The sequence below is a fragment of the Muscardinus avellanarius genome (assembly GCF_963383645.1).
Source record: "Muscardinus avellanarius genome assembly, chromosome: 8".
NCBI lineage: Eukaryota > Metazoa > Chordata > Mammalia > Rodentia > Gliridae > Muscardinus > Muscardinus avellanarius.
Genome location: NC_137794.1, coordinates 27,780,168 through 27,796,363, shown reverse-complemented (window position 1 = coordinate 27,796,363; position 16,196 = coordinate 27,780,168). Strand labels below are relative to the sequence as shown.

General features: G+C 40.2%; 1 protein-coding gene across 41 annotated transcripts in view; it reads right to left on the bottom strand.

Moving 5' to 3' along the window:
- Nucleotides 1-10,333: 10,333 nt before the first annotated feature.
- The window catches only part of LOC308265769 (regulating synaptic membrane exocytosis protein 1), a gene marked incomplete at both ends in the record, with an annotated part of 229,736 nt that continues 223,873 nt past the window's right edge, over nucleotides 10,334-16,196 (bottom strand). For all 41 annotated transcript variants that reach the window (XM_080699656.1, XM_080699636.1, XM_080699659.1 and 38 more), the window contains 3 exons: nucleotides 10,334-10,552; nucleotides 12,055-12,194; nucleotides 12,768-12,869. In XM_080699656.1, the coding sequence (XP_080555782.1) occupies nucleotides 10,334-10,552; nucleotides 12,055-12,194; nucleotides 12,768-12,869 (461 nt within the window). The remainder of the gene's footprint in view (nucleotides 10,553-12,054; nucleotides 12,195-12,767; nucleotides 12,870-16,196) is intronic.

The following is a 16,196-nucleotide window of genomic DNA, read 5'->3' as shown; positions in this document are numbered from 1 at the left end:
TTCGGGTGACTGGTTTCAGTGTGGTGACGCTGATCCTCGGGACAGAGCAACTTACTATTACATAAATGAAATGACACAGATTCTCTGGCCAGACACATCTGGGGCCCAAACATCAGTGTTACTGCAATGTTAAGGAAGAAGAATCCAAATTAAGCGTTTATTCCACAAAATAAGGCCTTCTGGCTCTCCAACCCCGCGGTACTGTGGACTAGGCCTTGCCACCTCCAGCCTTACTTTATTTTATTTCATTTTCTAAAACAGGGTTTTACTATGTTGCTGAGGCTGGCCTTGAACCTGCCATCCTCCTGTCTCAGCCTCCCAAGTACTGGGATTATAGGCACACACCGCCACACCCAGCCTATTTCTTAATGTAAAGATGCATGTTTGCAATCATAAAATATTAAGCTCTAACACAAATATTTCTACATTAATAAAAGGCTATTTTCCTATAACTTTTGTTCTTAATCTTAAGGTTCAGTTGGTCTTATTCTTGAGACTTCCGCATATCTTCCCATCAAAGGGTTTATCAATCAGTCTTGCGTCTTCCTGGAGCTGCACGAAGCACTGCTGCCATCTCGTGGTCAAAACGCGCCACCACACCCATTTATTTTCTCAGGTTCCAGGTTTCACCGACAGAGGGCAGAGTCTGAAACTAATTTTGAGCTTTTGGCTTGAGCTAGTATGTCAGAGTGAGACTTCTTTTGAAACAGAATATAGAGAAAAATCACATAATAAAACTGCGATTTTCTGTTAGTAAATCTGTGGAAACTGACAGATATTACGCAGACCCCCAGGAGGTGCAGACATGCTGCTGCGTAGACTCTGCGTACCTAATTTGTCTTCCGGTCCGGCACAGCCTGTGCTGCAGAGGCGCCGGCACCCCAGCTTCTGGGCTGGGAAGGCGAGGAGAGCGAGTCTCAGGAAGCTAAATGCCCAGCCTGCTGCTGAGCTTCACGCTGCCTCTGGAGGAAACGAAAAACCAGTGTGCTGTGGAGTTAAGGAAGGAGAATCGAAGTTCAGAATTAATTCAACGAATAAGCCCCAGCCCCATCGAGTGTGGCTTGATGGCTTCTTTCTCTACCAAGGAGGTTTTCTTCATCCTGTTTTCTTAACAAAAGGGTTTATGTAGCTCGGAGTCACATTGGGTGTGTAGTTGCTCTTAGATTACAGGGATCGTTTTTAGTTTTTAGTGCCCACCTAACTTTTCACAGGAGCAGAATTTACCTGGCTCACCCATACCAAAATCTCTTCTCCAAATATCAATGCAATCACCAAGCATCTGAAAATTCCATTCTATCCCCTCTACCCTGCTAGAGACACGTGTGCTCAAAGAATGTTCCCTGCTTATTTAAAGCATGATTTCAAAAGCTCTTATCAAGAGTATTCCAAAGTGCCAGGTGTGGTGGCACACTCCTATGATCCCAATACTTCTGAGAGAAGATCTCAGGGTCAAGGCCAGCCGTGGCAACTTAGTGAGGACCTGAGAAACTTAGTGAGACCCTGTTTCAAAATAAAAAATAAAACAGAGCTGGGGTTGTAGCTCAGACAGTTGTTTCTAGTAACCTCTCTGTACCCTCTCCTTGCACTTTCCCAAAGAGAAAAAAAATTCCTTACACATTACTGTAGGGCTGCCAGCTTAACAATTTTAACTGAAGTAATCATATCTAAATGGGCAGGAAACCATGCCTGGTTTCACCTGGGTGGGTTCTTAGAAGACAGAGAGCCCTTGGAAGGGATGGCAATGCCATCTGTGAGGCTCTGCCCTCTACTCCTGGGCTCCCACAGCTTTCTACTGGACGCCAGCCAGTACTAGTCCAGAGAAGATACCGTGGCCTCCATTCATTCACTGGGATGATCTCTGGGGCAGAGACTGCTCATTGCTTACCACAATTTCTGTTCCTGTTTCTGCGATCACATCCTCCTTTGCAGTTAGGTGGGACCACGAGACTGAACTCTAGCTGCGGGACTATGACTGTCAGCCAGGTATTGAATGTCAGACTTGGCCCATGGCCATCTTCTGACTGCATGCCTCTGTTTTCTTTTATTATTTATTTCTTCTTTCCTTGTTTCCTTCCTTACTTTTTTATGTTTGTGTGTACTGGATATTGAGCCCAGGGGCCTTCTTCTTCTGAGGTATACACTAGCCCTTTTACTTTTTGTTTTTTTGAAACAGATTCTTGCTAGGTTGCTGAGGGCCTCCGTTGCTGGAGCTGTCTTTGAAGCTGCCATTCTGCCGTCTCAGCCTCCCACTTACTGGCATTGCAGGTGTGCACCACTACACCTGGTTGCACTTGCTTTTCTTATTTTTCGATGGCTGTAATGGAGGCAGTGTTCAGAGCGGAGGGGTCATGGACTAGAGATTCAGGCCTTCCCCACCCCGGGGCCCTGAATGCTGTGTAGAAGAGGACTACTGTTCATCTGTTCACTCTCCAGATCATGTTTGATAGAAGGAAGTGGATTTCTACTGTGCCAGGGCTGCTCTATGTTTCAGGTCCTATTCTCTGTGGTGTTTACCCTCCCCCAACTGCTACACACACCGAAAAATATTGAGCACTAAGTATGTGAGATGAAGGACAAAGACTATCACTCAGGGGTTCTTCCTGTAGTTAAAAGGCCATGCAGAGCTGTCACCCCCAACCTCAGGGTTTTCAGAGAGGCTAAAGAGAGCACCCCCGGTCTGCCCTGGCCCGCCTGTCTAGCCTCTTTGATCTCCATGCTTCATTGGCAGTGGCTCCTTTCAGGTCTCGGTGTGGCACATCGTCCCTGCCTTTGGCCTTGGCACCGCGTTCCTTTGCCTGGAATATCTTACAGTCCTTCCATTCTGTGGGTTTCAACTGCAATTTTACTTCTTTAACAAAGCCTTTTAACTGGGCACTGTGGTGCACACCTGTGATTCCAGTACTTGGGAGGCTGAGACAGGAGGATCATGGATTTGTGGCCAGTGCACTATAAATTAGCATGACATTGTTTCAAAATAAAAAAAATTAAATAAACAAGGCTGGGGATATAGCTCAGAGATAGAATGCCCCCGGGTTCAATCCCCAGTTACACACACACACACACACACACACGCACACACGCACACACGCACACACACACACACAAAGAAAGCCATCTTAACCTGCCACACCACTCTCTCAACTTGTCCTGGATAGCAGATTCCTTTAGGGAAAGACTTCTTTTCATTTTTCGTGACAATACATGGTTGATTGCTTGGTGAGTTATTGGTATAAAATAACTACTATTTGTATGACTGATGGGTAAGAATGGAACCCATTCTCAGCCAGCTTCTCGTGACCCCTCCTTACTCTATCACTACTGTTTTCATTAATTTCAAGAATAAATCAATTATAGTCGTGTGTTGCCTAATTATGAAGATATGTTCTAAGGAATGCATGTTTTGGGAGAGTTTGTATTTGTGCAAACATCTTAGAGGTATTTACACAGCATAGATAGTATAGCCTCTCACACATCCTGATCATATAGTATATATTGTCAGTGTTGACCAAAAGATTGTTGTGTGTGTGTGAGTGTGTTATATGTGGGGTACTTTTGAGTAAACCCAGGGATATTCTACTTCTGAGTTACACCCCCAGCCCTTTAAAAAAATGTTTTGAAACAGGATCTTGCTGAGTTGCTATGGCTGGTCTCAAACCTGCGATCCTCCTGTCTTGGCCTCCCAAGTTTCTGCATTATAGGCGTGTGCCACCAGACCTGGAGCCTGATCATGTTTTGAAACCTGGAAAATGGTGGTGAACTACTGAAACAATATTACTCTGGGTGTGTCTGATCAATATCTTCTTTGAATTTGTCCAGTTTGAGGTCATTGGGAGATGCCCTGCAGACAGTCTGGACCTTAGATCTTAGATCTGTTAGTTGGAGAATTTGTGGTGCTACAGATTAAGATAGAGGCAACACCTGAAATACTGAGATAGATGCATCATCATGGAAGGAGCAGAAAGAGGAAATATTAGAATTTTGTGGCAAAAACAAAGTTGAGGATTGTTGAGGAATCTTATTCCACTTTGTACCTTTCCTGAGTGACTAGCAAAATAATCGCACGCAGTGCTTGCTGATGAAGAGGGATTGACAAAGAAGCTAATGTCATAGGGTTTGCCATAGCGATTCCACAACAACCCTCCAATCTCAGTGGCTCACTGCCGAATATTTGTCTCTTGTCCACAGACCTGCAGGTCAGCCGGGAGCTCTGCTGTAGTGGGGAGTTGGGTTCAGATCTGCTGCACGTGCTTCTCATTCAACGTCTAGGCTGAAAAAGCAGCGTCTACCTGCCAGAAGTCCTTCCCACGGAGAACGGCCTTGCCTTCGTATCCACTAACATTCCCTGAAACACACCATGTGGCCAAGTGCAAAGTCAGTGGGAGAGGTGTCTTGTCTATCTCCTCTGCCTTCTTCAGAGAACCACAAAATGACCCGACAACAGATGTGGTTGTAGAATCCTATTAGGAGTAGTACAGAATCTGGCACAAAATCCCCCCAAATCCAAATTCTTTCAAAGTTGGGAAAATAGGGAAATGGCAGAAAAACATTGATAGCAAATACAGGGGAGTCAATAACATTGTTGAGAAAAGGCTTCTGGAATTTGCCAGTGGCTAGATAGCATGCAGGGGAGCATCTCACAAAGTGGTGGGGTACAGACAGCTTGCCTGAGTCAGGAAATACAAATACGGGAGTCAAAATTTAATTTCAGATAAACAAGTAATTTAAAAATTGTATTTATCTCTAATAAAATTTGTTAGTTTAAAATTCACATTTAATTGGGTACTCTGTATTTGATGTGGCAACCCTAAATTGGGGTAAGAAATGAGCAGCAGGTGAGGTATTGAGTACAGGGAAGGAAACCTCTTTTGAAAAGTTTCATTATGAGAGAAGGAGAAGGATAGACTGAAGGCTCTATGTGACTGGAAAGAGTTCTGTAAGTAGTGAAGACCTGATCCATGGAGACCATCACACCTACACCCATGGCGTGCACATATGTGTGGAGGGTAACATTTTCCATACTGGGAATTTATGAATAACAGAAAAGACTTCAGCTATAATTGGACACAATGACAAAAGAACATCTCTTTGTGGTAATTCAAACAACAACAACAACAGACTGAGACTTTGTCCCAGGGTTTGGGTTTTGGGTAACCTTTAAAAGGCCAACTCATAAAAAAGTCATTATTTTATAGCCATGATGTTGATCAAGCTTGGTTTACTTAGATGTGACGGTGCATGAGCCGCTCCCTCTTGAGATTCCTGAGGGGTCAGGAGGGAAGTGCTGTGGGCGGAAGGGGGCTGTGTGAGGTGCTGGGGACCCAGGAGCTCCTGGGGCGGGAGGAACCCCCTGCACAAAGATGAAGACTGATGGGTTTGACTTTGGAAGCAAATTACTTGGAGGTCATACAAAGCATTATAAAGCTCTAGGGGCTAGGATTCCAGCCTGATGGATTCAAACCCAGATGCAGATTTCTGAGGATGCTAAACTAAAGGGCATGCTGCCCTGGGACCAGAGACAAGAAGTCAGGTATCGAAAGGCAATGGAAACCTAAATCACGGCTAAGTCCGAGGACTACCTAGATGAAGGTAACTTTATTTTATCCCCTTGTGAATACTGTTCCACAGAGCTGTGTGTGATGTATTCATGGAGTTTGTGAAAACAAGTGGAGTACAGGCAGTTAGAAGAGACAAATTTTAGAAAGAGGGTTCAGAAAGTGAAGAAGAGTCCATCCCCTGCCTTCCCTTCTGTTATAGTTACATAGAGGATGTTCCTTGAAAAGCTCATTTATTGGTGTTTGGAGCTAAGTTGTGAGGGTTGTAATTCCATCACTGTAATGGAGTATCTGGGTGGTAACCCAGGCTGGAGAAGGTGGGTCCCTGGGGGTGTGGCTTAGGGATATGCTTGTGTCTTGGGCCCCTGGTTTTTGGTTTTCTTTGCTTCTGGCCTCTGTGATGTGAGTGAGGAGCAGAGCCCGCGGGCTTTCTCTCTTGCTGCTTCTGCCACCAACCCTGAGATCCAGACCCTGGCCAACATGGATTAAACCCAGAACTCCCCAAACCTGAGAAAATACATCTTTCCTCTAAGTCGTGTGGCCAGGGTTCTGGATTGTGGCAATAGGAATGTGACAGGGACACAGACTCTCCAGACACTCAGGGTAATGGCAGAATCATTTGGGAAACCTGTGGAGACCAAGCTGGGCAGGAGCTGCTGTAGGCAGGAGAATGCATTGACTTAATGTCCTCTCCCCCTGCAGATCCAGCCTTTAGGATCCATCTCAGCTACAGCAGTCAGCGAAGGGCACAGTGGCTTAAGAGCAGGACAGGTGCCCGGGCATGAGAATTAAACATAAACTCACAGCTCTTTATATAAACATCAAATATGTGTTATTTCTTTACATCATAATCTCTCACAATAGACAGGGATCTCCCTAAAGGGTCAATTTTTTTCATTTTTATATTCTGAGTACTTAATATTTAGCATGTAGGCCCTTTAATAATACTGGCTAAGTATAATCAAATCATATATTTCAGGCTGCAATTTCAAGTAATAAGTTGTCTAGGTTAACATGAAACTATAAAGACCTAGCAAAAGTTGTTTTTCCTCCCTATTGCATAGACCCCAGAATCCTATACCCCACAGCTTTCTCTGGTTTGAAGAGAGATTCTTATATTTGTTTTCATGTCTAGACAAAAAATTCTCCCATCCAAGTACTAACCAGGCCCAAACCTGCTTATCTTCCAAGATTAGCTGAGACAGGATGCATGTAGGAAGGTATGGCTGGACACCGGATAAAAATTCTAAGGCTGTCTCCAGTTGCTCCCTCCCCCATTTTAGTGGCATATTTTCCCCCACCTCACCCACTATGTGCCACCTGAATGCATATGCACTAAAGAAGCTTATTCTGCAGCTTGTTTTAAACTGATCAATTGCTCTTGCCCCCTATGGACCCAGCCTAGCAGAAAATCTCATGTCTTATAATCCAGTCAGGATAACTTAATGGGTAAGTCAATTGCTTTAAAAACTATAACAACTAGCTGGGCATGCTGGCACATGCTTGTAATCCCAGCATTTGGGAGGCTGAGACCAGAGGATTGTGGTTCGCGGACAGTCTCAGCTACTTAGCGAGGCCCTCTCAGCTACTTAGTGAGACCCTATTTCAAAATAAAGAATACAAAGTAGGGCAGAGGGTGTAGCTCAGAGGTAGAATGCCCCTGTGTTCCAGCCCCAGTACTGCACACACACAAAAACTATAACAACCGATCGTTGTTTATATGATGTAATATGATGTCTTATATTGTTATACTGACTCAAATTTTTTATGAAGTTAAAGTGAGGTCTATAAAATAGTGTAAAGCTCTTAGACTGACTTTTGAGACTATACCTGTTATTATTTTATCATAATGTAACTTAAAATTAGTAGGGCTTATCAAGTATTTCTTATCATGATAAAATATTCACTTATTTTTAGGGAAGAAAATATCTCAAAATTAATAAAGCTAATGATTTCTTTTAATATATAACTTTTAGAGATTATCTATATTTGACAATCTTTATTCCCTAAGATTATATCAAAGATGACTTATGTATATAAGAAATGATTGACACTAATTTTAATACACCCAGGACGGGGGGGTTAGGGTGGGATCCAGAGAGAACTACACCAAGTACTGTCTCACTCTAAACCTCATTATGATGTATAATTGCAAGCATTAAGAAAAATATATTAAAAACAGACTTGGAGTAAATGCACTTATTTTGTTAAGCTGGGCTACTCTAAGGCCAGGTGCTATAATCTAGTTAAGGGCTCCAAAGGAAAAGACAGAAAGAGGGACCAGACGCTATGAGAGGCGCAAGGACTGGCGTTTTGATATGTCACGTATCGTGAAATGATTTGGCAGTGGGACAACAGAGTTGTCTCTTTTATTAGCACATTCAAACAGCAGCAGAAAAACAACCTTCCATTTGATTCTTACTGAGATTTATTGTTTTTAATAATGCCACTTTTCAGAAGTATAGTCATGTGCTCACTCAGATAGGCTGACAAAGTGAAAACTCCTATGTGATGCAGAGTACCTTTTTTGGGCAGGAGATAAAACAGAGAGAGAGCAGTGACAGTCAAGTCAACGCCAGCAGCAGACAAAAAAAAAACAAAAAAAAAACAAAAAAAACAACAACAAAAAACAACAACAACCAGCCACCCCTTCCCAGGGTCCTGCTCCCATTTTGCACCATAGAACCCACAATGGAAATCTGGCAAAACATAGAACACATATGGCTACTGACTGACATGAAAAGTAAATTTTATTAAACATGTTTACATACATGAGTTGGAAGTTCATTTAAAAGCACAGGGGAGTGTTAAGACAAGTGGTCAAAATAGAAAGATACTACCCAATTATAATCAGTTGATTGTTGGCCACTAAGACAGAACGGAATCTAGTAGAAGTGCACCAATGCTTCATTCCCTCCTGCTCAGCAGGCTGAGAGGTGGTCAATCTGTGCCCGGTGGAATGATGGGCAGATAATTCTGGCATGTGTAAATAATAATAAATAATTCACTTGGTGCAGGCAGTATGTCTATGGATTAAAACCTAGTGTGTACACAGTGTCTACATGTGTTACAGCCCCACAGTAGGAATCTACACCAAAATATTTATTAGAAGGAATTTGGTCCGTACTACATCACGTTTTCCAGAGGGTAAAAAATAAAGTCCATCTATAGACATCTCACCCCAGACCCACAGACAGGGTCTGGTGAAAACCTGCAAAATGTCTATAACAAAAATGGATGGCTTAGATTTCTTGGTTATTTCAGTATAGTAATTAACGAGCAAACTGTACAAGTACATGCAACAACTGACATACATTATTAAATAACCTTTTGTTTCTTTGCTTTTTTTCTTTTCATTTTTTCTTTTTTTTTTTTTTTTACAAAATGTGCATGCAGCTTTGAACAGTTCCAAGTCATGCTGCTCTATTTGTGTACTCACAAAAGTTGAATGACTCATAAAAGGAGGGAGAACATATCGATGCACTTGCCGAGTCTGCAGTTTGGAGCACATACACAGAATGTCACAGGAGATTCAAGGCCAAGAGAAACTCAAACGGAGGAAATGCAAACTGAGATCTGACTTTTATTTCTCCCAAAAATGTAAGATACTTTGCATTAAAAAAATCAAGCTTTGTGCTTGCATTGACCTCAAAGAAATGTAAACTAAAATTCAATAAAAACATTAGTTTAGTGCAGGATATTTCGACTGGAATTCCCAGTGGAATACTGAGCAGTTCATACCATGCTCTGTCCAGGGCAGATGGGTGCTTCTACACTGAGGCATGGCTGGGAAGCCTGGGCGTAGCTGAAAGTGTCTTAGGCTCAAATCATTCCTAGTCACCATTTTTGGGAAGTCCAAAGTATGCTTTGTATGCGTGAGCATATTTTCTTTTGATATCAGGAAGAAAAAGGCATTACAAGGAGTGTTTCCAAAGTACAATTATGTGGTAAGTTTTAATCCCCAGCATTAGTTGCAGATTGACTTAAAAGTCTTCCATGCAAAACAATGGAAAACATAGATTAATTTTCTGGAATGCAGACAGATATGCTCTTCATTAAAAATGTGATTCTGTGATTGTTTTGGAAGATAAATTTCTTTCTTTTGGGTTTTCACACATAAGACTTTAAAGAATTATAAACAGAAAGCTGGAGAAACCGCTCATTGGCCGCACCTTGTCTAGCTGTTGAACACTTGGGGAGATGCTACAGAGACTGCTTCAGCCCTTTTTTTGGTACTTTTGGAAAAAGAAAGGAAGGGTCTCTGTTAGCATCATGAAGCCAAAAAAACGAGTGGAAATAACCAATATGGTGAGAACAAAGCCAAACAAAAACTAAGAAACCCAAAAGCAACAAACAACACACAAGTGACCGAAAAATACGTACGAAGGAACAAAAAACTCCAACACCAGGGAAATAACACTGCTTGTGGTCTGTGCAGAAACGTGTAAAACACGACTTTTCACAGAGTGAGAGTTTCCAGTTTGTTCAATTTGGTGTGTGTACGTGTATGTGAACTTGAAGTTTCCTCTTTTTCTATTTGTTAGAAGCATCAGTGACTCTCACTAGAACATTGATTCTCACTGCAATTTGATAGATTGCCTTGTTCTGTCATGTGAAGCCAGGTTTTAAACAACAGTTGGGACATAGTATTGAAAAACTACTACAAGCAAAACACAAGTTGATTGTCTGTCTCCAACAATGCTTTTTGATCATGAAATATCTGGTTCAGATTATTATCCTGAAAGGTAGAGTTTTATTGGAATGACTCTGGTGTGAGTTCACTATGATCGAATGCAGGGAGGCCCAGTTGAACTTTCCAGAGATGATTGGGAAGCCCGGCGGGTTAGGGGAGTGACGGTGGGATCCACCAGGGATGACGGTGGGAACAATTTGTACCATCCAATGACCATGCTGGACAGATCGAGCTCTTCCAACAAGATCTGAGCCACGCCCATGAAGCATTTATGGTCCATTCTGCCATAGTCTCCCCAGACAATCACCTGCAGAGACAGAAATGCAACATAACTTGCTCTTTCTCTAGCTCAATTGGAAGGGTTTAAGGCAATTAGTCTGTAAAACTGGGGCAGTCAGTGAAGGAGAGGAAACAGTACTACTAACATCAAAGAACAAACATAGGTAAGAATAACTAATGTTTAGGTACCCAGGGACACTTCACAGGAGGTTTCAAATGTAATGGAATGCAAGCAATGTTTCCTAGCCAAAGAGGGGTATTATCTACATAAGCCAGGTTAAAGAAACACACACACACACACACACACACACACACACACACACACAGAGTTATTCATATGTAAATTCAGCACCTTTCTAATAAGCCATGTACAGGGCTACAGAATTATAAAATTAAGATTTGTGAACCTAGGAGGGAAAACAATTCAACTCAGCACTATGAAGAATATTTGTCTCATTTCCTTTAGGTTATAGATTGTTTAGTGAAGAGGGAGGTTGAAAAAATAGCGGGTGGCACCTTTTGAGAACTTGCCCAACAATTCTAATTGGATCAGTTGGTTAATAAGTCAGTGAGGTCAGTGGCATTTACCACAATCCAGGTCAACTGCCATAGATGTCAGACAAGCGGTCTGGGACACACAGCTCTGGGTTCTCTTTTCTAACCCTTCAGTCATCTATAAAGGCACTCCACTGAATGCGTTAATCTGCTTTACACAAGCATGGTTGGTGCAGCCTGCCTTTATAATTTACTGAGTAACTTGGACAAATTAATTTTGTGATTCTCAGCATTTAAAATGGCAATTAATATTCACCACACATGGTAGTTACAAACTTTAAAAGAAGTAATCATATGTAAATATCCAGAAATAGACCTGAAATTCAAGCAGTTGCTGGTTTCTGTATACTTTTCTTTTCTCTTCTTAGTCTTTATAGTTTCTATCTGGAACATAGTAATGCTCAATCAACAATTATTAGCATGGTTTGCTTTAACATATCTAGTTAATGTATCTATTTAATATACCGATCTTTCATCTATCTACTGAGGAGAGGGGAAGGATGAATAGAAGAGGAGGATAGAAAGAATGAAGAAAATAAAGGAGAGTGAAAATTAAAAAAAAAAAATTCTGCTGGGAGTGGTGTTGCATGCCTGTGATCCTAGTACTTGGGAGGCAGAGACAGGAGGTTCACAGGTGTGAAGCTAGTCTCAGCAATTTACTGAGGCCCTAAGCAACTTAGTGAGATTCTGCTTCAAAATAAAAAAAATAAAATAGTGCTGGGGATGTGGTTGGAAGGTAGAATGCCCCTGGGCTCAATCCCCAGTACCAAAAAGATCAGAATAAAAAAAAAAAATTCCTTTCCATTAGATCACCAGAAGTTATTACTATTATATGTTATTGCACTGTTAACTACTTGTAGTTATTTTTTCTACTCAAAAAGATATAATACTGTTTTTGAATACATGTTTGACCACCCCTTCAATGTATGGATAACATGGGCATTCCAATGCAGAAAGTCAAACACTATTACTGACCTGAAGAACTTTACCCTGTGGACTTTCATCAAAAACCAAGGACTGCTGATACAAAGGATCAAGGGTTTTCCGTGCAATTCTCGTCTTTTTCTTGGCTATACAGGCCCCATTTTCCAAAAGATAAACTTTGACATATGGAGCTAAACAAAGACATATTAAAATATGAGAAATCAGTCCTTGAATTCACTTGATTTTCCCTAGAGAATGCTTTATCAGAGAATGAGAGCTGTTTATTGAAAGTTTCCCAACAACTATTTAAATACTTTTAAGCTTGCATTGCTCTATAGTTATATTCCTTAAAGTCTCCATAATACCACTTTTGCCATTTTTCTCATTTCTAGTACAAGTATACAAAGTTATCTAAGAACTGGGCTACTTGTCTTATGGCCAGCGTTAAATGCTGGCTTGTATCTTGATGATTAACTTTTTTTTTTTTTTGCATTTGCAAATGGACAGAAAGAAAATAACTGACTGAGCTAAGAAACAATTGTAATTAAACTTTAAAAATTATTACAATACTTATTAATGTCTTCTAACAGAATAATTCTGTGATGAAAATCTAGGTCCATTTTCATAGAATCAGATCTCATAGAAAAAGCTGCCTTAATAATTAGGTAGTGCAAAGCCAAGGATGTAAGTTTAAATGCAGCAAAAGTCTCAAGTTTTTGCCTGTTAATATCCACATGACCAGACTCAGTGACTCTTCCCCTTACCAGGTGTCGACTTGGAACCAGGCTTTTGCGTCAGGCTTCGAGCTCGAATAACTTCAACTTCTAATTGTCCCTTCTTATCTTCCATTCCGATCTGTATGTCACCTGCAAGTGAGGCAAAGAGAGACATCTTAGCTTCTTTGCAAATATGAACAGTTGAAAAAAAAACAGAGGCTGATAACAGACTCCACATTATTATTTTTTTTAAATTTTTATTGGTGAATTATATTCATACATAATATTGGGGTAAAAAAAAAAACTTGTGTGTACATACATGTATACATCACTGATTTAACCCCTACCCAATTCCCACCCCATTCCCTCCCCGTCCCTCCTTCCCTTGCTTGGCTTAGTGGTTTACTTCGATACGTTTAAGTACATTGTGTATTTTAGAGAATTTCCTTCTTCCTCCCTCCCATCCCCTTGTTTGCTCCTCTATAGGATTTCCTTTTTCATCTAGAGTTCCTCCTGTGACCCATTTCTCCCTAACTCTCACATATTAGGGAAAGCATCTGATTTCTTACTTTTTGTGACTGACTAATCTTGCTTAGCATAATTAGACTCCACATTATTATCTTCATGAGGTTTTGTCTGTTTACTGGAGATTAAACCCAGAGGCATTATCCCTCCAAGTAACACCCCCCAGTCCTATTTATTTATTTATTTATTTATTTATTTCTAAACAGCTGGGGTTGGTCTGGAACCTGTAATTCTCCTGTCTCAGCCTCTCAAGTATTGGAATTGTAGATGTGGGCCACCATGCCTGGCTATCTTTATGATATGAATGAAATATTAATGTTTAGGATCCTCCAGTCCACTGTCTTTTCTGGTTTGCAAACCAAGTGTGTGTGTGTGTGTGTGTGTGTGTGTGTGTGTGTGTGTGTGTGTTACGGGTATGGAACCCAAGGGCAGTCTATCTCTAGGCTTTTTTTTTATTTTGAGATAGGCTCTTAGAAAATTGTGGAGTGCTTCACTAAGTAGCTGAGCCTGGCCATGAACTTGTGATCCTCCTGTCTCAGCTTCCCAAGTACTGGGATTACAAGCATGCACCACCGAACCCTGCTTACAAGCCAAATTTTTATGTTTCTCCTTTTTTTTCTTTCTGGTACTGATCCATCTTAAGAGATCCACAAATTAGTTGAAAAATCATTAACTACAATACTGAAGTATTTATGTAATTCTTGTACTTTAGTAAGACACTTGCTCTTATGTTAGCCATTATATTTACTTACTAATGAGAGCATAATTACCTATAATTCTGTTATCTAGAGGAGCTTCAATTGATGTTTTAATGAATATCTAGAAATCTCATGAATACATTTTTCTATTATCTTGTCATCCATATATGATCTTCTATCATGACTATGTCATTTTATTGACTACATACGCCACTGAATGGACATGTATTTACCTGTTTAAACAGATTCCTGTTGAAGGAAATATAGTTTTTTTTTACATGATTATGAAAACAGTATAATAAATGGTCTTATATAAATTTTTGCATGCTTGGTCAATTATTTCTTGAACATTAAATTCCCAGATTTTAAGCTATGGATCTAATTGTATGGGCATTCAAATATTCTGTGCACATTGTCAACTATTCTTTAAAAAGGACATATTATTTTACTACTATCACTAAAGGTATTTGTCTCCTCATTACCCATGTGTACTAATATTGGTATTACAAATATGTCTACTTCATGCCAACCTAATGGTTTAACAGTTACATTGGTTTGCACTGCTTTGATTATTAGGGAAGCAAATATTTATGTAGCCTGTGTATAGTATAATATATAAAATTAACAAGTAGGATGAGTTAGAGAGAGGTCCTTCCTTTTTGTTTCTTTGGAATGTTTGTTTTAGAATGTTCATATCTCAGGTGGGTGTGGTGGTGCACACCTGTAATTCCGGCACTTGGGAGAATGAGACAGTAGAATCGCAAGTTTGAAGCCTGTCTAGGCAACTTAGTGAGACCCTGTTACAAAATAAGAAATAAAAAAAGGCCGAGGGTGAATTAAGCTCAGTGGTACAGTGCCCCGGTTCAATCCCCAGTACCACAAAAAACACAAGGGGGGGTGCTGAGGATGTAGCTCAGGGATGGGGTACCCTGGGTTCACTGCCCAACACGCCCTCAACCCCCACAAAACTTTTCATGTCTCTTGAATTAGTACTTGTTAGAACTCACCTGTGAAATCACCTGGCCCTATTCTTCCCAAGTTTCAGTGGGTAGAATGTTACTACATACTAATGGTGATGCTTCTAGCCAGGTTTTCTCTCCCTTCTATTTCAACTTAAATTATTTTTGGCAGGCTCTATTTTTAAAATAATTGTACGTCCCAAGTATCCTGGCAACTCTCTTTCTTAACTGGACATTTCTTCAGTAACCATCCACGTTGAAGTATAGCGATCTAGCACTTTCCTTTTAATATCTATATGATATTCTATTATTGTGACTATGCCATTTTTTATTCATCAAATCTCCAATTGGGGGTCTTTCCCTACCTGGGCTGTGTTAATGAGTGCTACAAGGAGTGTTATGAGATTATATAAGTAGAAATGGTACCAATGGGTCACAGTACAATGCCTTTTCATTTTTACAAAAGACTGCTATATTATCTTGATATTAAACTTCTAATAGCAGTGCATGAGGATAAACACACACACACACACACACTTTCACAGTACTGCGAATTGAACCCAGGGGCATTTTACCTCAGAGCAACACCCCCAGCCCTATTTTTTAATTCTTTATTTTGAAACAGGGTCTCACTAAGTTGCAGAGGGCCTCACTAAGTAGCTGAGGTTGGCCACAAAGCTTCAATCCTCCTTTCTCAGCCTCCCAAGTGCTGGGATTACAAGTGTGTGCCACCACACATGGAGAGGATGTATATTTCTGAAAGCATTTGTCTCTGTATTGAAAATTTTAAATTTATTTTTTCTCCAATTTGTGTGTATATATGCACATACAAATACATGTTTATAAGAACTCTATTGGGCTAAATAAGTTCTTATTTTATTCTTAGTTTGCAAAGAGTTTTTTAAATTATCAACAAATACTGAATTTTATAAAATGATACTTTTACATTATTAAGATGGTCATTTTTATTCTTTATTAGGTTAATCTGGTAAATTATATTAAAGCTCATTTTGTCCCATGTTTCCAATGTGGAACACCTATATAAACCTAAATATAGTATATAATAGAATTATATAGTAAAAATAGGAACACAATTATAACAATATTAATATAATAATATATAGCAGCTCTAGATTATGATTTCCAGCCTATTTTTAATACACTTGCCTCAATTTTATTGAAATAGTCACACATTTTAAAAACTTGAGGCTTACTGGGTTAATTTGTCTTACAAATATTAAAGCAGTTATCTGTGTGGGGAAAACCAATTTGGTTGTGATATAGCTGGGTTTTCT